This window comes from Pezoporus occidentalis, unplaced genomic scaffold, assembly GCF_034315485.1.
Source record: "Pezoporus occidentalis ecotype Australia unplaced genomic scaffold, CSIRO_AGI_Poc_V1 ctg4, whole genome shotgun sequence".
NCBI lineage: Eukaryota > Metazoa > Chordata > Aves > Psittaciformes > Psittacidae > Pezoporus > Pezoporus occidentalis.
The window spans coordinates 22,063,144-22,090,267 of record NW_026915724.1 but is presented as its reverse complement, the minus strand read 5'-3'; the positions used below and the strand labels follow the sequence as shown (position 1 = coordinate 22,090,267).

The 27,124-nt window shown below is 36.7% G+C and overlaps 1 protein-coding gene across 4 annotated transcripts in view; it reads right to left on the bottom strand.

The window, feature by feature from the left end:
• The window catches only part of ANKRD12 (ankyrin repeat domain 12), a 66,506-nt gene that overhangs the window by 32,339 nt on the left and 7,043 nt on the right, over positions 1-27,124 (bottom strand). For 2 of the 4 annotated variants that reach the window (XM_062632976.1, XM_062632973.1), the window contains exons 2-3: positions 15,390-15,527; positions 6,235-6,382 (exon numbers count right to left, since the gene is read on the bottom strand). In XM_062632976.1, coding sequence (XP_062488960.1) covers positions 6,235-6,382; positions 15,390-15,476 — 235 coding nt within the window. In that variant the 5' untranslated portion in view covers positions 15,477-15,527. Of the gene's footprint in view, positions 1-5,583; positions 5,714-6,234; positions 6,383-15,389; positions 15,530-27,124 lie in introns of those variants that run through there. The other 2 variants (XM_062632974.1, XM_062632975.1) reach the window with 2 other exon arrangements.

Sequence of the window (27,124 nt, the reverse complement as noted above, 5' to 3'; positions counted from 1 at the left end):
CATTTCAGTGGTGAGCAAATTATTTTTCTATTACTCTTTATTGACATAATGTTTGCAAGGCATTTCTAGAGCTTTCCAATTAAAGTACCAAATAAGAATACAAGTGCTCTCACCAAATTATACTTTAATTATGTGCTTATGTGTCAAAAAAGACACAACTTTATTAAAATTTGTGAGACTTCATATGTGTTTTCAGTAAATCTCAACAGTTCAATACACAAAATTAACATGATCAAGAATAAACCTAAAATATGAAGTACGTCCTGTAAGAGGCTATTGCTTCCCCCTCTCAAGATCTCATGCATATGCTCTGGTTCTGAATGTACAAGACAGAATAACACAAGACAAAAGGGGTGAAAGGAAGCAAAAGTAAGGGAGTAGGGCATATAGATTTTTTTCATACACCAATAGATAAATAAGATAGTAAAAAACTTCTTTTTTTTTCTTTTTAATCCAAGGAAAACAACGATGCAAGTGCTGATAAGGAACCTGCACAAATCCACAGAAAAATTCCTCTAAATTACTGGGAACCCCATTATGCTTGTTGCAGAGTATATGATACAATTTGTTTTCATTCACTCATTCCAGGAATACCATCACGCAGGACACTATATTTAGCAGGAGAAGTTGCTCCTGTTAAAAACATTCAGCAACTTTGACTTCTTAGCAATTCTTTATCTTGAGGTAACAGAAAACTTTACATAGCTGTGTACTTGATGTTTATACAATTTTTAGAGTAGTAACTTCCCTAATAGAGGAATACTATCAGTTTAAGAAAGTAAGTTTAAGGAGAATTTATAAAATTGACAGTCAATTAGGCTTTTGTTTGTGTTTGTTTTTTTTTTGAGGGGGTGTGTTGTTTTGCATTTTGTTTTTTTTAAAGATCTTGAGCATTTTTTTCAGTCTGTAGAATGAAAATTTCTTTTGCATTCACTTTCTTGACACTTTTTGGTGCTCTTCAGCAGCTGGACACAGAATATCAGAGAACTTCTTGTTACTAAAAAATATAAAAATCAAAGCTCTTCAAGTGGCTTCATGTTCAATTATCTTTATTAAATAACCTTCATAATATGCAGCCGAATCTATCTAGGCAACATTCCTTTTAAGATTTTCATTTTGCAATGTAAGGTTTTCACCTAACACTTAATAAAAGGACTTAAAAATAGCCAAGTTATGTAAACCAGTGACATAGGGGCATTTGAGCACTTATTTGGAGAGGAGCTTCATGAAATTCACTCACACTCTAGTCCTAGATATTTCACTCTAGGACTAGAAACATCAGAATCACCAGCAATTATTTAAGAACTTATGCATGACAGATTATGTTCCAAGGCAACCAGTTACGTATGTTGTGTGTGTGTGTGTTATTTGTTTAATTTGGATACATTACAAATTTAGAGTCAAGTAATTTCTAAATGTTTTTTGAAAATAAATTATTAAATAATATGATGTGTAGTCCTCAAAACTGTTAACCCAAGCTAACAGAACATCACATTTAGTAAAACATCCACCTTAGTGGATAAAAGAAAGCAAAAAGACCAAATTCAAACTTCAGGTCTCATGATAGTCTGGTTGAATATAGATCACCTCTCACAGTGCAAATTGTAAGGAATAACAGGATTAAGAAATAGGACCATGCAAAGCTAAAATATGCACTGCTTGAAAAAAATGCTGCTAAGGAAGTAATAGGATTGAGTGATACACAAGAAATTAATATGCTTATTACAACTGTAGAAGACAGGTCAAGATGATCAGTTCTGCAGCTGATAAAGTCAAGAGACAGAGTGATTGAGATCTGTGTGATTGTCATAATCTGATTGAAGTTACTTTAAAGAGAAACAACACGACTGACTGCTGCTTCCAACCTTCAGTGAAAGATTAGAACATGATGGAAGAGACCTCTCCGTATACTGTACTCTGTAGAGATATCAAGGTACTACTGTGATACCTAACTAATCAAGTTTACTGAATATTTATTTAATCAAACCAACAGACACACACGCATGCACGCACGCAAAACCGCCTTCACTTTACTGCTTCTAGGCCAAACAATAAAAACTTGTAATAGTTGAACAATAAGTCCAAATCCAGGAAGGAGTAACACTGTGAGCTTGTAAACAGTCCCTTTAACAACCCCGCTAACCTCTGTAACTACGGGAAGCACAAGTACACAAATTGTGTTACTATGACATACACATGGAACATGAAGAGGACAGTTGTTTTGCTCTTCTATGCTAAAAGAAATATGACTGTGCCATGTGTGGTCTACTTTAAAGACAGAAACTGAAGGGGTCGGAAAACAAAACCGAGATGCTACTATAAACAGAAAATCTGGAGAACATAATTTCCATGGAAAGATGACAAATTAGCAGTCAGTATAATTGTAACTTTTGTTGTTCTTCCTGAATAATTGACTTTGTAATAAGACTATGAGGAAAAAAAAGCCTATACTTATTCTCACAACTAAAATTTTTAATATGATTTTTCTGATCTGCAGAAAATCTGCAGTTATATTTATTATGCAAAAATTCAAATTTCTCTCTTCACACTAATAAGGTGGAGAAAAAGTTCCTTTGCAAAAGCAGCACTTTCCTGTTGTTCTTATTCTGATAAACACATCAGAGGTTATTTTAAAATAACTCATTAAATAAACTAACAGAATTTAAATAGTGCTATTTAAGTAGTCTAAATAAGTGATGGCTTTTCAATCAAATTCTTGTTTGGGATTAGGAGACTTTGAATCAGAGAATTTATTAAAAAAGGTGTGAAAAATGCTTCTCCTTCCACCATCCATTCTCTCAATCTTCACTAAAGCTTGCATGTAGAATCCTTTATGAGATTAACTTAAATAAGGGTTAAAGCTATACTGCCAAATTTGTAATATAAACAAATTTGACTTTTTACTAGCTTTTTCTGGTTGCTCTGATAAAAGAATGGGGAAGTCATAACAGCCCTCAGTTTAGGAAGCTGTCCAAACCAGGACAGCATAACAGACAAACCCTTGCACAACAGAAGAAACTGAAAATAGAATGCTATTCCTTAAAAAAGGCATGTAGTGCCATTTCATTGTCCTGCTGGCCTCTGCAGGCCACAGCTCTTCTGTTACTCACATCTTTCAGCCCTGTGCAGACATCTTAGCTTCTGCACGCATCTCAGCTGGCACTGCATGACTCCATTCAGGCAGCTGGACTCAATCCTACCCAGTATGAAATTGTTAAGAAAGTAACCTAAAGGCTAAATCTGAAAATCTAATACCAATTTATTGCAGCGGTTTCTTAGGCAAAAACACTGAATTAAATATAAATTTAGATAAACCGGAAGATTATAATTGTCCTGGACTCTTACAGGACACTACAAATGCCATTTGTTTTCAGCCTTGCCAAAACTGACTCGGGGTAAAATGTACTTTATGTATAGTTTTGTAGGAATCAATATTAATAAAACATTTCCCAATTAAGTTAATATTCAGCTGTCCATGTTCACTATCACTTACAGTTTCTAGACAATACCTAAACAAAAAAAAACACCCACCACAAAAAGAAGCAAGAGGTATAACTGCAGGAGGCAATTTTTACAAAAATAAAGCAAGAGTGACAAAATCTTAGTTTATGAATGAATACTCTGTAGACAGAACCAAGACAGCTCTAATGATGTGAAGCTCTCAAAAATTATGTATTCCAACTCTTTGACTGATTCACCTGCTAAACAGGATGAAGCCCAGTCATCATGGAGTTTCTACAATCAGGTAGCAACCATATCATAGTATTGTGGAGATTAACAGTTTACTAAATGAAACTATTAATTAAATTAAATTTTTCATGCTGCAGTTACTTTTTACAGCATTTCTTTATTTCTGTTCTCCCGGGGACATTTTTAGTAGTCCCCTAAATCTGTAAGACCATTTAAAAATCAAACTTAATGGTCTTACCTGTCACAGAGAACACTCTTTAGCAAAGCAGTAAGAACATTTTTCTACTATGAACTCTGAAAAAAAAAAAACATACTGGGAGATTATTAAAAAAAACCCAAACTATTGGGAAGTGATAAAAAACATCCTGGAACTGCAATGGGCAGTGGAATGAATGAGGTAGTACCACGTATTTTTTCAGAATCCTTCCAGTTATGAATTGTATACACAACCTCTGACCACATACCTAGAATACCGCTGCAGATTTGTACAAAGTATCAGAAGAAAACTGAGATTATTATTTTATTTTTTTTTAACACCAGCACTAGTAGCTGATAAAAAAACTTTTCACCACCTCTTCTTTTTCCTCTTTGACTCTGGTTACACTCTCATCTCCAAAAGCTTACATTCTTCCTTCTCAACATTTGACATTCTCTGTACATAGTAGTTAGCAGGGAACTCTGCTTTCAGAGCCAACATTTTAGTTCAGTGATGGCAAACCTTTTCACTGCATAACGCCAAGTTTGTGTCAGAAGCAGCACTTCAATGATCACTGATGTCAGTCCTGATCTATGTCAGTGGCAAACTTGGCACCAGTGCAAGTGGCTAATTCCCACTGGTCTAATCTACTTAGTGAGGAACATAATCAGCATTACAAAGAACTATTTTTTTCATCCTGGTAATGCCCCTGGCCCCTAAAAAGTTTCTGGAAAGCTTGTGTACCAAGTTCCTCATCTGTGAAAGGCGGTAATTGTTCTTACCTCCTTACCTCAGCAGTAAAGAAATGGACAACAAGCTATGATGCTTGCTACACAGTAGCTAAAAGCTATGTGCCTTCTATTGTTATATTAAGTACCTCTTACACCTATTTGAACGGTTTATTTCATCTCCCTGCTACAATTTGTAACAAAAAGATTTTGTAGTGTGCCCATGGTCTTTTTGTGCATTCTAAGCTCCTAGAATAATATCTTGTTTGTGGCAACTGTGACAACATAAGCTACAGCAAAGGAAACACGAAGTACGTTACCTTACAAGATGCTGCGACAATGAATTATTTAAAATTGGTGGGTGTGGGGAGAGATGACAGAAGATTTTCAACACAGAAAACATTAGATAAGTGCTAAATATTGCTTCTAAATATATTTATTTCCATTGTGAAAAACAGGTAGGGTCTAGTCCCAAACAATAAATTTAATAAAGTGGATGCTAGAAGCATATTTCTAATTTATACATGGCCTTTTAAGAATCAAGTAGTATCACGAATAGTGTTAAGACTCCAGAATTCTGTAAAACCACTGAAAAGAGAGATCTAAAGCCAAAAGTATTGTTTTGTAATGTGACTATTTCAAATTTTGATTTCTTGCCCTATTCTCTTTACAGTAACAAAAATTTGTACGCAATATCCAGAAATCAAATCTGCATTAAAGCAGTCTTGGCCAAAAATTAAATAAGTACTGAAGATACATAGTTATACCTTGCATTTAAATCTAAGCACATTCAGGGAATTACCTGTTTATGAAAACATTCAAATTTACAATGAGCACTATGTAAGAAACCATAGCACTGAGCCTCTGACAAATGTGAGAACATGCTGTCTGGTGGCCTTTTAGAGGGCACAGATCCTGTTTTGCCACCGACAGAACTATTAATGAACTAGGATACAGAAAACTAATTACCTAGATTCAGAGGTACTCTTGGAATACACCCAGATCCCTCCATCTTGATTTGAAAAGAGCCAAGAATAGTATTTTGAAGTCCTGAAATCAGTTCCAAAAGAATATGCTTAAGTGAGGAAGAACTACCAGCCTGTACAGAAAAGGGATCTTCAACAGATCATAGGAGCTGAGACTGAAAAAAAAGTTCACTCTCCATGGATAGTTTAGTTAGTTCCATAACCTCAGCATCCTTTTCTATGGAGGACAGTACATCTACCAATCTTTCCAAGTCTCCCTCCCCAAAAAAAGCTACGGAAGGCTGACAGCTGTCTCAAATCAAGACAATTAAAATGTCTTTTACTTGTTTAAACATATAGACCTCTACAGATGACAATGAAAAGAATCATTTATTACTAAAACAGAAGTAAAAGAATGAGGTTAGGAAACAACTGGAAAATGCAGATAACTATGCTGGCATGCTAGCTCTTGCTAATGACAGGATGAAAGCCTATCAGACTGAGATGCAACAATCAGAAGTAAGCAAACAACTCTTATACTTAGTATCCTTTTCTATAGGGAAAAATAATCAATATAAAAACATAATATACAATTAATTAAATTAGGATGTATTTTAACAACAAATAATTAGTTAAGGAAATAAAAAGGTTCTACCTGTGTCTGAATTGCGATCTTCATTTCTGGATGGACTAACAGTAAAAGGAAGTTTACGTTTCATGGAAGACTTTTCTTTCATCTCCTTCCTCACATCACTCCTATCCACTTTTGGAGTTTTGCTGTAGGATGCAATCTTGTCCTTGCTCTAATATAAATAAAAAGTATACTAAGTAATTTTTGCATAAAGCAGAATAGTTTTATAACGTATACAGACTGAAAAGACTGCTATGTGAGAATGTATGTGCGTGTGTGTAAGTATGCATATAACAGTTTACTGAAAAACTTTTAATCCAGCCTTACTAAAAATAACATAAAAATAATAAACGGCATTCCTTTATTTTTAAAATGAGCACCTTCTGTGTTATTTCTACATCCAGATACATCACTGTAGAACTGCTGTTCCCTATTAGAGCCTTGATTAATAAGCAAAGGAACAACACAAACTGGACAAGAATTTGCTAAATCTTAACGACCATTCCAATTTCCTTCCCTGACCATAACAAAATAATCCCATTAAAAGCCCACGCTGCAATCACTGTGAATAGTAACACAGCAACCCCACCCCCAAACCCCACTCTAACAACCCTCCCCTGCCTCCACCCCCACCCTGTAATCCATCTATACAGAACTCCCTTTCTATTTCAACAACTGTGTAGTTTTGGTTTTCTAAAGCAAAAGTTTACTAAGAACTTAGAAAATCTATGAAGAACCTAAAAGCTATTTGTTATTCTTAGTTGCATAAACCTGGGATTTATGGCTTATAAAACATATTTTAAGATAAACAGATACAAATCTGGATGGGCACAATATTTACTTATGTTTACTTTGATAATATAGGAGGTCAAAGTACATAAAAGATATCAGATTAGTGAGAAGACTGCTTGAAAGAACCCTCTGCAAACCCCAACATTTTAGCCTACCAACCAAGGTGTAATGTAGAGACATAACATTTTCTGTTCATTACATGCTGCAGAAGAACATTATCCAGCTATGTCAGCTACCACAACTCCATAACTTTGTATCATTCTTAACAGATGATTGGATGAAATCATTCACAGATTCATTTTCTAAAGGCTGCAGAATAGGGAGCCACACTAGTTTGCCAATCAGTGAAAAACAAAAGGCTGCTCCTTGGTACTTTTGAAGGAAGAATTTAAAAGATTTATTTTGTTAGAGGAAAACTAGAAAAATAACTCCAAGTAAAGGTACTATTCCTGAGGGCACCTTTCATTTTTTAAAAAATAAACACATGAGAACATTTTGAGTACATCATCTCACCCTCTGAGTTTAAACTACTGCCAAAACAGTAGGTAGAAGTGATTACACAAAAAAACCTGCAAACAAACTCTACAATCTTCAGCCAACAAATGTTTGTACCAGGGTAATCACAAAGAAGAGATCAGCCTATGTCAGGAGAATTCCTGAAATAGAAGGTTGATACCCCCAGAGAAAACCTATCTTCACTCTGAATTTGGGAACCTGGAAAAAAACCCAAAACCCAATTCCAATCCAAAACAAAACCACCAAACCCCCAAACCAAAACTCTAAACCAAAACACAGAATAAAACCCACATGCCAAAACCAACCCTTCTCCAAAACCCCAAAGGAACACATCCCCTCTTCCCCCCCCCCCCCCTTTTTCTTACATGCTAGAACAAGAAAGTCTAAAAATCTAAATCTCCTTAAGACTCTCCTAGGCCCTTGAGAGATCTGTGTGACTACTTTTGAAAGAAGCCATTCAATCAAACACAACTGACCATTTGCAAATCCATCTATAAGTTGACAAAAGCAGATCTAAACTCCATTAAACCCATTCTAGTCTTTTCCACTACACAGGCGAGTTTTCCACTTCAGCACAACCTCACCAAGAGCTTTCTCATCCCTTGTTCCAAACAATCCAATTACTTCTCATATGTATGTGTGTAAATTTCCCACAGTATTAAAATCTTATTGCTTTCTGTAGAATATTATCTTACATTAGGTATCATGCAATAGAAACAATCAATTAAAAATTTGGTTTTCAACTTGCTCTATAGAAAAAAAGGCAAAATTTTGCTGTTGGCAATCCTTAAAAAGAATCACTCGTTTTGGCACTAATCAGTACAATAGACTGGTAGGTGCAGAGACACAAACTGCTTAAATAATTTCCTAGTTTAAAGTTTATTCTTAAATTGTATAGATGCATTATGTTAAATATGATGACCGATGAACTACTTTCTTGATAATCACCGAGTACTAATTTTGTGATGATCTAATTAGGAGGAGAGACAGTTCAAAATGCACACATTTGGATAAAAGATACACTGAAAGAACCAGCTATATACAGAAACAAAAAACAAAAATCTGAGTATTTTGTTCTTTAGCTAAATATTTAGCCATTACCACTGGTGGACCTTCCAACCCAAATGATGCAACGAACAGGGTGTTCGAAAAGTCTGTACAAGTCGATGCTACTTAGTATTTTCAGTGACAATGCTGAAATAGAGATGCAATTCTACATGTAGACACCATCACAACTGGGAGAGAGGGAGAAGCAAAGAGTGCTGGCGAAGGGAAAGCAAAAAGACTGCCAAATTTGAAAAACAGTCTAAATACAAAACAGAAGTGGAAAAGCCAGGATAAAACCAAGGTTCTACAAAAGGATAACAAAATTAATGGTACAATCACAAGACCCCACATTAAATGCCCGAAACTTCTTAACAGCTTCCTGGATTCAACTCCTAATGAAGGCAGGCAAAAGGAAGCAGCAAGTCCCTCAGGTTAGAATAGGCATTTTGATTTAAAGAGCGAGCATTCACTATTCCAGCTACTCCTGGTCACTGTAAAAGCATGGACTTCCCTTTTTCATGGTCCAAAGGAAGGTTTGAAATTCAGCATGAACAGTTCTATATATTAATGTGATCTGTGGAAGCAACCTAAAACAACGTTGACATCTTTTGTAAAATAACCTGTAACTTAGAATTCCTGTGGACTTTCTAAGGAGGTTCTGTTCAGATAAATAAACTGCTGCTGCAAAGCATTACATACTCTCCATGCCCGCTACAGTGAGAGAACATTTAATGGCTTTAGACTGCAACAGGAGACAAGCAAAGGTTATTTATCCTTCTACAAAGTATCTAACTATGCCAGTCAGCATAATTAAGTATCAGAATAAACTGCCCAAACAGTTGAATTTCCATCAAGTAAGGCTTTAAAGAAAAGTTCTGGCAAACATCTGTCAAGAGCTGAGTACAGCTTACTCTGGGGCAAATGGATGAACTGGATCTGCATGTCTCAACATTTAATGCATGCCTCACTGGAGGATGTAGTAACAAGGAAGAATTTTCTCTGTCAACAAAACCATACTAGTGTGCTATGATGAGGAACACATTTTTAATCTGTTCAACAGTCTCAGAAGGCTAACAAAGAGCAGCCTGGACAATTTCTGGATATCTCATTCCAGCTCTATTGTCTGGTACTGTGACAATCAATGACAATACACAAAAGGAGACAACAGAGTGCCATATAATCTAGCAGATGTACTAAACCCTGGGAGAAGCAGCATTCTTTTTCTGCCTATCAAAGATAATTACATATTGAAGTGTGTCCTGTATGGTATTAAAAAGGCTTTAGGCACTATCATTGGACTCTTTTAAGAAAAGAGTTAATTCTTACAAACCCCAAATGTGTTTCTTCTTCAGACCACAGATCTATCATTTACTTCCTGAGGTGTGGCCACATAAATTCTAAAGGATAAATTTAAATAAATTAAAATGTCATTATGCTCTTGTGTTTACAAGATATCTCATGCAAACACTAAATGGTCTATCTGCTGTACACACTCTCACAATTTATTTTATGCTCCCAAGATGAGCAACTGACATAAAAATATATGTACCCTAAAGCATACATAATATAAACTCAGTTTATTAACAGAGATGTTATTCCTAATGAATTTTAAGCTCTCAGAAGACCTTAACACACGCTGATTCACGTCACATGTTGCTAGAACGGTGTAATAAGCACTAACTTCCACTGGAAAAACATGAAAAATTAAGTACCATAACAACAGTAACTTTACTACATTTGCCAGTCAACAGCTAAGAGTGCCCAACCGGTAAGAGCTAAGCACTGCATCAACTATGACAGGAAAACAAAATCCTGCAGGTGTTTTTTCTTTTATCTTAATATATTAACCAATGGAATAGGCTCACACCATATATTTAGGCCATTACAGTTTTTATTTTGCTAACACGAATGAAGATTTTTTTTAAGGGAGTGGTGTTAACATTACTGTTCATTTGTTAGATGCACTGTTTTGTATGAACATTATTTCACAGTAGGCCTCAGTACTTTCCTACATCAATTATGTTAACAAACCCATTAACTTTTCCATAAGAAGTTCTAATGCTTCAAAGACTACTGGTTTAAAATTTATGGTGGCGAGTATTTATGTATAGAGAAAAATCCTTATTTGCTTTACAGAAATTTCCACTACTTCCTAAAGACATTTCATTTAAAATTATCACCATTGATTTGGCCTGGTCAACCTTTACTTCAGAGTTTCATGTTTGTGTATGTAATACAGATTTGCCTTAATGATTTTCTGTTGTTCAAACTCAAATTCTACTCTACTGCCTGTTGAATTTTAACTGATTTTCTAGGCTGAATCTTTTCTAGGCTGAAAACTACTACATTTTGGCATGATTTTGTCTACTTTTACTAATAGATGGGGAAAAATTGCAGATTTTTCAAGGGCCAGCTAAACAATTCCGACAATTACCTGCCCATATGTTAGAAAACAGATCATGCCACTGACTATTTAGCATCTTAACTATATATTTAGTTTTTCCCCAAATATGACAAAAGCAACCCAACTATATTTATTATGCTAAAAATAATGAATACAGGATTATTAACTGCAACACTTATATAATTCTGCAATTTTAGTTAGGATCTCACGTTTTCAATACTACATTTTAATTTGTATCATACAATCCTCAAACCAAACCCTACATTACTCTAATCTCATATTATATATTGTGCCAAGTTGGATGGTGAGCAAGACTGAATGTAACAGTGCAAGCAGTTTATCAGCTTACATTTTGGTATCAGTGTAATCAAACCACATTGTGATTCCGTATCTATGACCTTGGTCAAACTGCCATCTTCCCCTAGATTTTAATTTTCTAAGTAATTCTGCTTTCACTGGCATCTTAAATACCAGGCAAGGCAGAATCTGACATTTGCCTGTATTTTTAATTCCTGTAGACTGGTCATCAGCCAACAACATTTTCTTTGTTAGAACAACCAGCTAAGGACAAACCCTCACTTCAACCAGTATCACAATGAAAGGGTTTTACATGACATTAAAAAGAGAATGTTAATTTACTTCTTTTTAAATCAAATCAAAATTTGCCATATTTCCTGCTGGTTAAATAAATGACACTATGTTCACTCTTCTATTCCGTGGAATTAAGTTATTCACAGCTTCATATGAATTCAGATCTCCTTTTTTAATGTTTGGCAAAAGAGCTACACATCTCTGCTTCAGAAGATTACCTAACAGAGATTGCAGAGTATAGGGGTTATGTGGCTCAGCAGATGTAACTGCTAGTGTTATTAGCAGAGAAGGAACAGTTTATGGGGATCAAAGGCAGGAGATTACTGGAGAGGAAGGCATCAAGACAACCAGCAAATACTGAACTGAGCAAAAGAGTCACTGATGAGGCAGTTCCTTTGGCAGCAGTTGCAGGTTTAATGGCCAAACTAGCACCAATTTTCTACAATGACAGTGAGCAACAAGAAGAGGTGAGGGGGAGTCAGAGGTATAGAATGCAGGAGGTAAAAAGGACCTCGCAAGCAAACTCTTTATTTTGATTTATAAATTATAAAGTTATAAATAAATAAAACTCAAACTGCAGAACAATTTTTATGTAAAATTCAAAGCCTTAAGAAGGAAGAAATTAATCTCCACTATGAAACTACAATAATCTATTTCTATAGGCTCAAACCAACAAACAAGCATACCCCAAGCATTTCATGCCACACCTTTAGCAAAGAAACAGGGAAAAAGAACACTTTAAAATTGACACATTTCAGCAAACCCACCAGTTTTGCTTTGATGAAAGTGAACAAAAGATGAAAACTTATTTTAACCTCTGTTATCATTTTTTTATAAACACAAATAAAGCTTGAAAAAATTGACATAAGTCAGTTTTGCTAAGAAGCTGTTGGTTATATCTTGAAGATTTCCTGTGTCAAAACTTTTTTTCAGAAATACCAAAATGTCAAGATGAGAGTTTATAAAGCCAGAACTTTCAATTTTTGTTTTAAATAACCTAAAATCTTTACAAAATGTCACTTATTTGCAAGAGTATACATAAAAAGACAGTATTAATACCACTAAATTTCCATGCAATAGCCTTCCTATTCTTGCTGCTTGTAGGTCCCAGACATTCCCCCTTTTCCCCACTATTGAGTAACACCAGAATTAATTTGACCATATATCAAACAAGGATCAGAAAAAAAACAAATAATGAAGAAACCCCAACATTCTTTCATCCTTTTACTGGTAAGCCAATTTCCTTTCCCGATATTATTCTGTTATCGTCCTCTTCTTATCTGAGTAGTTCATCACAGCTAGCAGGAACAACTACCTTTGCCTCACTTTAGTGGGACCAATAAAACAAACTAGGAAGAGACTAAAAAGTCTCAAGTTTTCTATTAATGTTCTCAGAAGACAAACAGTTTCAAGTAGATGCTGAATCCTCCTATCTTTCCCTGCTTCTTAATCTCTTCCTATCTTATATCCATTCATCAAATGGTTTTACAGAGAATACAGGCTTCAAACAACTAGTAACATTATGTATGACCACACACACAATCACCCTTTCCAGAGAAGACAGTTTTAAAGACCATTTGGGAGATAAATGGATTCTCTCTCCTTAAGGCAATATACAAGTCATCATTTAATTTCTTTCCTTGTTTAGGTTAGATATAAGGAAGAAGTTCTTTACTGTGAGGGCAGTGAGGCACTGGAATGGGTCGCCCAAACACGTTATGAATGCTCCATCCCTGGCAGTGTTCAAGGCCGGGTTGGATTAAGTCCTGGGTGATACGGTTTAGTGTGTGGTATCCCTGCCTATGGCAAGGGGGTTAGAACTACATGATCTTAAGGTCCTTTCCAACCCTAACTATTCTATGATTCACAATGAAGAATATTGTTCTGTCTTCTGTTATTCAGTAGTATTACAGATAAACTTGTTCTCTATTGCACAAGTGTACTAAGCAGACAAAATGGAGAACTGGATTATTTGCAACTTGGTTGGGCTATTCCAAATAACAATCATAGAATCATAGAATAGTTAGGGTTGGAAAAGACCTTAAGATCATCTAGTTCCAACCCCCTGCCATGGGCAGGGACACCTTACGCTAAAGCATATCACCCAAAGCCTCGTCCAACCTGGTCTTGAACACTGCCAGGGATGGAGCATTCACAACCTCCCTGGGCAAACCATTCCAGTGCCTCACCACCCTAACAGGAAAGAATTTCCTTCTTATATCCAATCTAAAATTCCCCTGTTTAAGTTTTAACCCATTACGCCTTGTCCTATCACTACAGTCTCTAATGAAGAGCTCCTCCCCAGCACCCTATAGGCCCCTTCAGATACTGGAAGGCTGCTATGAGGTCTCCACACAGCCTTCTCTTCTCCAGGCTGAACAGCCCCAACTTTCTCAGCCTATCTTCATACGGGAGGTGCTCCAGTCCCCTGATCATCCTCGTGGCCCTTCTCTGGACTTGTTCCAACAGTTCCATGTCCTTTTTATCTTGAGGACACCAGAACTGCACACAATACTCCAGGTGAGGTCTCACAAGAGCAGAGCAGAGGGGCAGGATCACCTCCTTCGATCTGCTGGTCATGCTCCTTTTGATGCAGCCCAGGATACGGTTGGCTTTCTGGGCTGCAAGAGCACACTGCCAGCCCATGTTCATTTTCTCATCAACCAGCACCCCCAAGTCCTTCTCCACAGGGCTGCTCTGAATCTCTTCTCTGCCCAACTTGTAGCTGTGCCTGGGATTGCTCCGACCGAGGTGTAGGACCTTGCACTTGGCATGGTTAAACTTCACGATGTTGGCATCAGCCCACCTCACAAGCGTGTCAAGGTCCCTCTGGATGGCATTCCTTCCCTCCAGCGTGTCAACCGAATCACACAGCTTGGTGTCATCGGCAAACTTGCTGTGGGCGCACTCAATCCCACTGTCCATGTCAGCGACAAAGATGTTAAACAAGACCGGTCCCAGCACCGATCCCTGAGGGACACCACTTGTTACTGGTCTCCAGCTGGACACTGAGCCATTGACCACAACTCTTTGTGTGCAGCCATCCAGCCAGTTCTTTATCCACTGAGTGGTCCATCCATCAAATTGATGTCTCTCCAATTTAGAGACAAGGATGTCGTGTGGGAGAGTGTCGAACGCTTTAAAGTCCAGGTAGATGACAACAACTACTCTACCCGGGTCCATCAGTTCTGTAGCCCCATCATAGAAGGCCACCAAAGTGGTCAGGCAGGATTATTTTCAATTTGGTTTGAAAATGATAGGATACTTCACTTCCACAAACAACAAATTACCTTTTCAGTATTACTGGACCTCCCATATTCCTTCATTCTCCAACACTCAAAAATGGATTGTACAATTTTAAAGTGGACTCCCTTGTACAGGAGTTACTCTTAACCCTTCTGCAGCACTTGGCTTTCAAGCCCTGGGAGAGGATACTAGCCGATGTATTACAAAGGAACATAAGAAACTTGTCTGTTCACTGGTCTGTGCTCTGTCACAGGCCTTCAGAAATGTTTCATGTGTTTGTTACAGACAGTAAGACACCATAAAATTAAATATAATATGAATCATTGTTCTTTTAAAATATGGGAACTATGAACTAACTTGTATCAAATAAACCCAACACATCCAGCTTCTTTTTGAATTAAACTGCAAGTCACAATTAAAGGCATAAATTCTGTTCCCTAGTTCAATGTACAGACACTTTTTTTCAGCACTCAAGATACCAGAATACAGATTTGTTTCTTCCTGTTACAGCAACAAAATTTGTGATAGAACACATGCTCTTCATTTCACTGAAATTAAATGGACATTAATGTAATTTTGTTACCTTTTTTGCAGTTGTTTTTTCCACCATGGTGCTGTCACTGTCAGAATTTTCAACTTGAACTGTTTTTGAAGACCCAAATTTGGGCATCTTATAGCTTTTTAGCTAGCTGTATCTTGTATCAGTGGGTTCATTGTGTGTCTGAAAAATAAACAAAGAACACTATTTAAATATATACACTGCAGTGCCATTTCAGGACAAATGTTGTTACTGCAGATGGTAGCAGAGCTGAACAGTATCCTAAAAAGATGGGTAACAGTGACACCTGACTTCAAGCATCCCATTCATCTGCAGCCCAAACCTTGGGGCGAAAACCCAAAAAGTCAAACATGGCTACTTCTTGGGACACAGGCATTAGAAAACCACCAAGTCAGCTGCTGAACTGCCTCAGCCCTCTTACCTCTTTGGCAGACTGAACACTTGGGGATTTGATGGGCCATTTGTTGATTATCTCACTTAATTTTATAGGTAGGAAGCACAAGATCATTTCTAGCAACACTATAAAGAGCAATTAAGCTTTCTAGCCTGGGAAACTGAAATTTGTCTACTCAAAAGATGGAAAGATGATCAAATCTTGGTGATTTACTGTACTTTGTGTTAGATCAAGAGATAGGTGTTACAAGACCTGGAACTAGAAGCCTTAATTTTCACTGTCTAGTAAATTAATTATATAAGCCATTGATATATATATATATGCATATATATAAATATATATGCATATGAAGCTCTAAGAGCTCTGTGATGTTTCATCTCCAAGCCAAGTGTCATTACAAATTCACATAATGGAAGAGGTCTGGTTTGCCTCTTCCACAGAGCAAAGAACCACTCTTCTTGCAAGAATAAAGGTCGTGTAGAAAGGAAAACCACATTTGACTTCACTTTAAAGCTGGTGATGTTTTATGGGTCTTTTTGAGTTAATGTATTATGTTACAAATATTTATGTGATCACAGTCTTACTGAGTCTTGTAGTAATTTTATGTCTCACTGAGACATTTCAAGAGTGACATTTATATTGTTGCTTTACAGTTAAGATTCTGGGATCATCATGTAGCAAATCTGTTGGTGTTATAGGGCCGCTGTTTTGGTTTGACATTGGTAACTGACAACAGAGGCTGATATTTTCTCTTTGGCAGATGACTTTGAGAAAACTGTTTTGCACACCAGACCTGACACATAAAATTTTCATATTTAAACACATTTCTACACCCCACCCACCCATCCAACCCCCACAAGACCTAAACTATGAGAAATTCCCTAACAGAATACTTAGCTAAGATTAATACTGTTATATACAGCAAAGTAATATCTCTCTTACTCCTTCAGAACAGAAAGGGAAGAATAAGAGGAGAAGGAAAGTTTAAAATGTTCACTCCTCAAGTTAGAAAATTAGGAAATGCTGCACTAAGGTCTGCTCTTTTCCTCCACTTTCCCTACACCTGAGGGTGGTGTGAATTGTTTTGGTGGTGTTTGTTTGGGTTTTTTCAACATTAACTACAAGCTTAGGAAAAACAGGAAGAGCTTAATTAGAAACTGTCTGACACACCATAATCTGAATCTTGTCTTCACTATGATACAAGACACAATATTGTGGAATTTCTACTATTCTGTTCTTACCCAGAACAAAAGAAACATTAGTGTATTCCCTTCATCTATGTAGTGTATTTTAAATAATTCAAGCTACAAGGCATTGTATAGGGGCAAGAGGATGATGAGAACATTTTCAAAATAAATTAATAAATTTAAACTAAAGGTATTTTTAAATAATACAGTTAGCACAAATACTATACAAACATAAAGTAAATGAAAATGCCCAGAGAAGCTGTGGCTGCCCCATCCCTGGCAGTGTTCAAGGCCAGGTTGGACGGGGCTTTGAGCAACCTGGTCTAGTGGAAGGTGTTCCTTGTCCATACCTGGGGAGTTGGAATAGATCATGTTCCAACTATAAGCATTCCAATGATTCCATGAAAAGAGAAATCAGAGCATGTTTCCATTTTCTTCACCACGTGATCAAAAGTAAATGTGAATTTGTTCAATTCTCAACCCCAAGCCAATTATGTTTTGAAGAGAGAACTGCTTTAGAAGTTCACTATAACTGAGCATCACATACTGGATTATTGAAAAAGAACCATCACAACTATCACACGGACACATGGCAGTATTTTCATTAAGTATTTTATATACCAGGTTGGTATTTCACAATCCCTCTGTGAAACACTTTTCAGATATAAATGCTACAAATGTTTGAGGAGAAAAAAAAATTCTTTTCATAAAGTGTAGCTCTTTTATAAGAGCTATGGTCCAGAAATGTAAGTAAATTATTCAACCCATGATCACATAATATATCTTACAATCAAATTCTGAACTGAAGAAGTGATTTTACTGTCATTTTAATTTTATTTCCATTTTCCTGCAATGCAGTGCCATTTCAATTCATGTTCTGAACAGTCAACAAACATTTTCGTTCAGAGTGAAAATGCAGAACATTAGCAGGTTCTTCCAGGGAAACCTAGATCTGTCTGCTTTGAGTTTCCTTCAGGGCTGTTTCTTAATGCAATTACTGGTTTATTAGGCAGCCTTGATGGCATATTTCAAATCACCAGAACGCTAAACTGAGTGTTAAACTCTTTACATTCCAATTATTCTCCTCTGTCACAACAAGCAGCGCCATCACTCTTCCTCTAACAGGCACAGCTGTGCTTTTTCTCTCACACACTGATCTATTTCACCCTTTTCAATAAAACATAGAATCTGCTTTCTACTAAAGAAACTTCTCTGCATGTAACAAAGTGGATAATCAGATTTTATGCTTGCATGTCTTTATGCTTGAACATATTTCCTGCACATTCATTATCAGTTATCAATGTCCCATTATTTGAAATACTGTTAAACTTCTTTTCTCAATCATTTTTCACCTAAAGGAAAAAAAAAATAATCTATTTCCCCCTTAGAGTAACAAATATAAGCATTTTGACAGATTTACAGCCAGTGATACAAGAAGCCAGGATTATTTAATGAAAAAATGCTCACCCAAAACCCCCCCATCAATCACCAGAACTTCAAACACAGGAAGCTACAGAAAATTAGGCATATAATAAATCTCTAACACCAACAGATTACTGTATTAATTTATTAACTTGTATAAGCTTACATCTAGTACTAATGAAAGAGTATGCTCTCACCTATGTGAAAAAACAGAATCCGTGCGATACTCCAAGAACAAAAAAAACCCTCTCTTCCAGTACGAATTTACTCCAGACTGGGAAACAGTGAATCGACTGTACAAAATTTCTGCTATAAATATTTGACAGGAGTACTTCAGGATGTTTTGCTAAAATTCACCTTCTGAAAATGACAGCTAAGGCTACATCTACATTAGCAAGGAATACACAATTATCAAGAGCAGATCTGTAGACTGGAACAGCTGGTAACAAAAAGTCAGAATTTACACTAGTCACATTTTGCAATTTTACCCTAGACTACTTCTAGTGCAGTCTCATGTACTAAGCACACATTAAAGGTTGGAGCGTGTTCAGCACACTGCTGAACACATCTCTCAGCTTAAAACAGGGGGAATTAAGCTCTGATGCCACTCTATAGCAAGCTAAACCACAGTGAGGAGAGCTAAGGATAGTAATTTTAAAGGTGTATACCTGATTCAAACTAAGACACTGACCTGATTTCCTCCTAGCGATCTCCCCCCTCCCATTCCCAAGACTTTGTCTCTTCCAAGATTATTTAGAAGTGACTAGTATGATCTGCATCTCAAAGCTATTAAGACTCTATTATGGAAAGGAAAATAAAAGTTGGTGGACGAGTGTAATAGAGAGATGTCTAAGAACAGCTGAACTGAGAGAAAGGCAGGCAAAAGCCAGCATTACATATTCTGTTCAGAGAAAGCCAGCTGGCCAACCCTTATGTACATACAGGCTAATTAAGAAGTACGTAGGTAGCTCCCGCCCAGCCATACCAAATGTTATCTACATTCTGGTGGGAGTGTTAAAAGCAGCTAAGGTTAATGCACTAGGTATATTACAAAAGACTGAAATCCACAGAAAATTGTTGGTTTTTTTTTTACATACGGTAAGGAGCAGAGTTTAAGCAGAAAGATACTAGCAAAAAGATGTTCATTTAACTAAGTTTAACAGTCTTTGGGTTCTTTTTTTCTTCGTATCGAGAAAGTGCAAATTACTTCAGTATTTTATTTCACAATAAAAGCACCCTTCAGCAAACAAGAGTGACTTATTCCCAAAAGAGATTTGTTAACAAACTCCAGTGTTACTAGTACTAAATGAAATGTGATGGGAGATGTAGCAGCATTGTCAATTTTTTTCGTTTTACAGAACTCAGTGCTTCTATACACAGAGTTATTTAACCATAACCTACTGCTATACAATGAACCAGCTGCCAGTCAGACTGCAATGCATGCGTTATCAGATCAGCATCTACCTTTTCACACACAGTGTCCAGTAAGAAAAAAATGGCTCAAGATGGAACAAAAGATTATCTGGGATCTTTTGGTTAGAGGCTGGGGACATGCTAAGACACGCAAGACCTGGAATTTGGGACTGTGGGGAAAGACTTTATTCAAGTACAACATACACTGGCTTGGGAAATTAAACACCACGTGTATGAAAAGAGCATCTCTATTTTTGCCTGGTATTTCCACCACAGAAGTATGCCTGTGAGGAGTAAAACTTCAGATTACTAAATGAGAGAATGTGACTGTGAAGAGGAAGCTGCAGAGAAACTTGAGAGGACAAGTCAGAAGGGATTATGCTTGTGAAGAAAGCACAGTAGACTCTGTGATCAACACACAAGACTTTTTTTTTTCCCCCTAGAACACAGAACACAAACCAAAATTATTCAGTCTTGCCATTCCTGTGGCCCTGTAAAAAAGCACAAGCGTTCCATCTCCTTTTAGCTTTAATGGAGGATGACAACTTACTACTGTGGTCAGTTTTCCATTACCTCCTTGGACAGACGTACTTGTAGAAAAGTAACCTTAAACACTGCTGATGACTCATGAGAATGTCAAAACGACGGTAAAGAACGGGACATTGCCCAGGATGTGCACTTCAAAATCTCATTAGAACATTATGCAAAATACTGGTTTGAAATTTCAAAATTTCAGAGTGACTGTAGCCACAAAAATTTTAGTCTTTCTAATAAGGTCTTCATAGCAGAGAACTATATAAACACAGCTATTCTATAATCATTGCAGCAGTTTATTTGATCTTTACAATGAAAGAGCTGTTAAAGGCTTCATTTGAGCAAAACCAGTTCCAGATACCGTGCAGAGTCCTATGAAAACAATGTTATATGGATCTCCCAAAAGACTTCCTCCCAATCATTTAGCAATCAAGGACGCTACAGGGTGCAAAAGTCAAAGTTGAGCAGGTATAAGACCTATATAATAAAACACTTTTTCCAAAAGCTGAAAATACATTAGACATGTGCAGCTGTAACGGGCTAAACATTCACTGCAGTACAACCCTACCGGCAAGCCCACCTCCTGTTGCAGGCTAGAAACATGTTATCATTTACAAGCTTAAAGAAAAACACATTTTGAATAAGAAAAGATGAAACAGAGGCTCATTGTGTATGTTATACTATCCAAGACTAAATTTTTACCATCATCCCTTCCTGTGGGATGTGGCATACACTAAAAGACCATCAACTACGATGAACCTAACAAATTACCAGGTACTTTTTGCCCTGCACTCCATGGTGTCTCACTGCACTTGCAATTCAGTTCTCTAGCAGTAACTAGTATGAATTACTAAATACAACTGGCTTTAGGTAGCACATCAATTTAGTATGCTGGAGAGAAGAGTGCCTTAATGGTACATGCAGTGGCTTATGCAAATGAAAGGTGACAAGAACATTTTTTTATTTGGAAAATATTCACAAGCTCTTTTCACACATGACTGCGACAGTGCAGGCCATGTGGATTCCAGTGTCACAGTTATGATGAAAGAACTAAGCTCCAACACAGTCTCATACTAATGGTGCATAAGGCAATAGTCTGTTGTGGTATTAAGTGCAAATGCAGTATGCAGGGTGGACATGAGTCACAAATCTGGCAGATTTTACAGCAGCATCTGATGGTAAAATATGAAAAAACAGGAATTCTTTTTTATTACAGTTTTCCTTTAAGATTTGCACAATACTTGAGATGAGTTTGTGGCTAGAACATGCAATTCTGAGATCAGTTCTACTCCTTTCTCTGCTATACCTATTGTGCAACCTCAGAAAAAGTGCCTTACCGCTTCCCCCCCCCCCCCCCAACATTTCTCCCTACTAGATTTTGGATGATACGTTAAAAAAAAATCCAAGAGAACAGAACACCAATCTAACAAACATACTTTTCAGAAATATATGCCATGACATAATTTGGATATGTGTATTCTCAAGACTCCTTCTCAAGACTCCACAGATCCTAGCTAATACATGGAATGGTCTACTAGACTTGCTACCCTGTCAAAGCACTTCTGATTTTGATATGAAATGTTTAGATACTTGAGATCCAAACATCTAAGAATTGCACAAATCTTTCTGTAATAAGAAAAACAGAATTATTTTAACCCCATTTTATAAGGGTGTCCTTGAACAGTGAAGCAGGAATAAGCAGTGACTACTCATAACCTCCAGAGCAGCTTTTAACATACTCTGAAGTACCTACTCATTGCATGCCAGACTCCACTACGCAGCACTAGGGCTAAGTCCCTGAAAAAAAGCCGACAACCGACACTCAGGCAGCAAGAAAGATTTTCCAGTACTTCAGCTGGAACTCACCACTACTTCCTACCAAAATAAAGAACATATCTCATAGTCTAGGAATTTCTACTCGGAAAAGCAAAAAATGAGGACATAACAACTCTTTCCTATATAGAAAACAAACAAGACTCTACAGGGGTTTTGCACTTGCCTATATAGGACCTCGGGCTCCAACACAGAACACCTTCAAATCCCTATTTTAAGAGCCAAAGTTTACCTGTGGTTGGTTTCAAGTGTCAAGTTCCACTGATTTACAATACTCTTCAATTTAGTTTCCATGCTAATCATAGCACCTAAACTTGTCTACCTCTTTCTAACAACTATGCTCTAGTAAAGAACATGACTGAATCTGTAGGTTTTTGATTAAGTCTTAACAAGGCTTTACCCCACCTGTCTTACTTAAAAAAAACAAACACATGCTTATCAAAGAACACAAGAACTTCATTGCTCATAGAATTAAAGAATAACTGAGGTTAAGGAACATCTGGAGGTCATCCAAGTCCCTCAGTTATCTAGTCAGTCAGACATTTTCAGCTGTTGTTGCACCTTACACAGACCAGGTCGAGTTTGTTACTTGAGCAGGAAAAAAAGCTGTAAAAGAAAACATGGAGAATAAAACCCTTCCTATTGCTGACTCACTATAGACACATACAAACCATGCAGCTGTATTTTACAAGCAGCAACTTGAATAAGAAACCCAAACAAACTAACTTTGGCCCAATATTTAATTTAAAAAAATCTAATTCTCCAGTTGAAGATACCACACCCCAATATGCCTTTGAAATTTGTTGCATGGATTGACTGAATGTTAGAGGCACTACTGGTTTGTGAGTTTCAGACAGCTCACGCTTCAATAAAAGCTGTACCTGAGCAAGAGGTGGCTTCTCTTTTGTGTCACAGCTCATTAGAAATATACCTGTACTTCTTTCTGTAATGTTTTCTTGCAACTACACTTACAATAAATGTCAAGCAATTAAGGATTCTAACTCTTGCTGAAGTAGCACTGAACATCTCTCATGTCACACACATAACTAAAACTCAAAAAATCCACCTGGCAGAAGGAAAGAAATACATTTGCACTGATTTGTCTCTGGAAGTAAAATCAAAACAAGACAAAAACAGATTTCCAGGGTATCTTACAACTCTGATTTTATTTATACTTCCTCAGACATGATCAAGCAACATACTCATTTGCTGAACATTCCTTTTAAGCCAGTTTAGTTCTTAATGCTCCTACAGAAATGTTTAAGTAGCACTCGAGGCAAAAACTTTGTGATCATTCTTACTACTGGCAAAGGCAAATTCTCATAGCAATTGAAGAAACTGCCTTCTCTTGCTGTGTGAAAATTTTTTGAGAACTTGGGGAAGTTCTGAGGAACTACTGACCAGAAGCATATACAACAAGTGGCATCACTTACTTCCAGACAAAGAGAATCCACTGGTTACACATACCATGATTCCCTGCTATTTCAGCTTGTCTTGATTTCTACCTTCTTAAAGAGAAGGAAATGCCTGCAATATTTTTAATTATTATTACTTTAAAACACACCCTAAATAAAAAGCAGGACCCTATCCTGGACAACACTACAGAACTTACTAACCATAAATCAAAACTGGGAATAATAATGGTTAAGGTTCCCCTTTCACAGACATTAATTTATTTTCACAATATCACTGGAAGATGAGAATGCATTATGTCCTTCATTTTACAGATGGCAACTTCAGTTCACAGAACTAATGAAGTCGGGAGTTTCAGCAATTTGCCAAACCCAGACTTCATTTTTCAGATTATTTCATGTTAGATAGCACTTTATACTTGGTTAGACCATAGCTACTAGTGACTTCAGTTTCAACTTTTGCAAGCAACTCCTCTTCCCTGCCACTGCTGAAGGAAAAAGGTAAAACAGTGTCAAAGCAGTTATCCACAAGCGAGAAAAACACTTGGCAAATGTTCACAAAAAAAGCTTGCATCTTACATGAATTCCAAAACAGACTAAAACTTGGTAATATTCAGGGTCAGTACTCAACTTTCTTGAACATGGGACCCTCTTTTCTCTTCCTGCAACCTCCTCCTAAGTCAGATGACTTATTCCAACTTCTGCAAGAGGACTCCTGTTGGAGCAATATCCTGGACTGCACAATTGTAACTTATCCCCAGAGATCCACTCAGTTCATTACTTTGAAGTGGAGTCCCAGCCAAAAACCATCAACTTGTGCTCACATTCTGCTATCTGCAGAAGTGCTACTCTAACATACGGCAGACAGCATTTCTGACACAGCAGAACAGGTTACTGACACTAACCTTTATGCAAGAGGCATGGAAACACAGACAAGAAGCACTAGTTTCACTTCTTCCACAAGACACTCCTATTTTCTTCCTTTACTTTCTCTGAAGTTTCCAGTCCTAAATAGATTCTGAGGTCCTCCCACTGCAAATGTCACTTTGCACATCAAGATTACGAAAAAAATCAAAGCAGCTTGTTTGTATCAGACTTCTAAACTCATATAGAATTAATTACTGTTTATACCTTGCCAAGGCACTGGAAAAAAAAATCACAAAAGCTAAAATTTTGTCAAAATATCCAAACAATCTAGTCTTGCTTGGTATAAAAGAGCAAAAAAACCCTGAACATGACATAGAAAAAGAAACAAAAGGATCCCAGCTATCTGTAAATGACCTTTAATGTTCTTTCAGTAGATGGTGAACATGGAAGAATTAAAGAAAATGAGTGTGCTAGGCTCTAATTCTACTTTAACATCTCACAGTAATATTAGTAATCACTAAATATTAAAGTTCAAGTATCCAAAAAGGTGTCATTTTCAAAGGACGGGAGACTCTCAAAGAATCAGTTAGATTCATGGACCCAAAACCTGGGTAAACCCATCATATCCATTCTGGATAGGCATCAAACCCTATCCAAAAGAAGACAGCAGAGACTGCCTCCAAAAACCCTGTAAGGTACTGAGAAAAGGTACGAAATAAAAGAAGTAGGGGTAAATTCTTTCCCAGTTGACTCTTGGGCATCTCCTAGAACACTGAACTATATCCTGACGTAAAAAAAAAGTAAAAAAAAAAAAACAAACAAAACACTATGGGAATTAATGTGCTTATATAATGTTGTTTAGGGTGAAAAATGTTGACAAACATGGCCTAAACTGACAGGTCACACAAGCCTGAAAACAGACAAGTGGGGAAGATGGTGCTTTGCAACAGGGATCCCAAAAGAAGATTTAATATAAACAGACATCTGAAACAGGGAAGCATTGAATGAGAAGGTACCTGAAGGAGCAAAAAGTAAGATCAAACACTATGGTTTCTTCAATTCTGTTTTTGAACAGAAATAGTTTCACAAGTCTGAAATCCTAAATGCTAGTTGACTGTTAAAGAAAACACACAGGGCTAAGGAACTGTCTTTACAGTAGGTACTCTTTGATTTACATCTCAATCATATGTATAATTACATTCGGGATAAAATTTCAGAACACAAGTCCTTCCAGCTTAAGATTTCAGGATAATATACTATTTCACAGAAGTCTTAGCACTGCAAGCTTGCTTAATCGTGAAGCATGTGGACTGGATACGTATATAATAAATGAACTTGCAAAACCACAGTCTTAAGTGATTAATAATTTCACAATAGGATTGGAAAAATGCTATTTTTTCCAAAAGTATAAAACTCCAGATATCACAATGGCATCCCAGATTGTGCAAGAATAGCAGAATCTTCATCAATAAGCCCGTATTATCTTGCAAAAAAAGGTACATCATTCTATCACCACTTTTTTATCATATTGAGTGCTGCACTCAAAGCATTTAAACTAGTATTTTCTGAAAAAACTGATTTTGAATTAAACAGTTTAAATTACCAAAGCTGAAAGTCTGTGGAGCTTACATATAACATAAACCAGATGCCATTTTTAACAGAGAATGGTTACGAATTACTTAAAAACAGAAAATGCTTCTTGATTCTGAAAGACTTGCGTTAAAGCTTCTTTTTATGCGCTTAAGTACACATCCCCTGGCTCAAACTGGGAGGACCAAGATGTAGGAAACAAATGTTAAAGAACAGGATTATGTTCTGACATTAGCAACAAAAAAACAAACAAACAAAAAAACCCCACCACTGCCTCTCCCCAAAATGGTGATAAACCTGCCTTCCAGAAGTCTGACACTGACTTCCATTTCAGTGTGGCACGGATGGCTCCCATAGTGACAAAGGGCATCATTCCTTCTGAACTACATATACTATTTCTACAGCATTCCCCCATGTGGGCCAGTAAGGAACTGCAACCGGTGCCAGAATTCAAGACATATCTGGAAGATGTTTGTCATTATTTTCTTATTCACAACTGCACTTCTCTACTCTCACATTAACCCTTTGTCTTTTCATGCAAGATACTAGCATTATTGCTCTCATATATGGCTACATTCTACAAGGAAGCACTGGAAAGAAACAAATAGAACAATGAGGGTACAAATTCTTCTTGGAAGAATTCTGTGAGATCAAAAATATCATTAATTTTCTTTTCAAATTTTATCAATAATAAAATTATAGTTTCTGGAGAAATGCTTTTATTAATACTTATGATTTAGCTACTTTTCAGATTTCTCCTTTGGCAGTAGAAAATGAAGTTGTTTCAGTTTCTCACTCACAGGCTTACTCTGAGTTGCAGGCACTGGAAGGGACTCTCCAATTGAGTTCTAGCACAAACAATGTACAGAGTACAGACATGTATTTGTCTTTTCTTTCTTAAAACAACAATATCAGAAACTGCAATTTTAGTAAGTGAAATGAAGTGCAAATAAGTCTTATTTATGCAGCCAGTTAATTAGTCACTAAGAAAAAAAAAAAAAAGACTTCACTAAGAATACGCAGCAGTACTTATTAGAACGCAACACAGCTTTACAAGACTACCACATACAGGCAGTACAAGAAGAATGCATCCTTTGACTCTTAAAA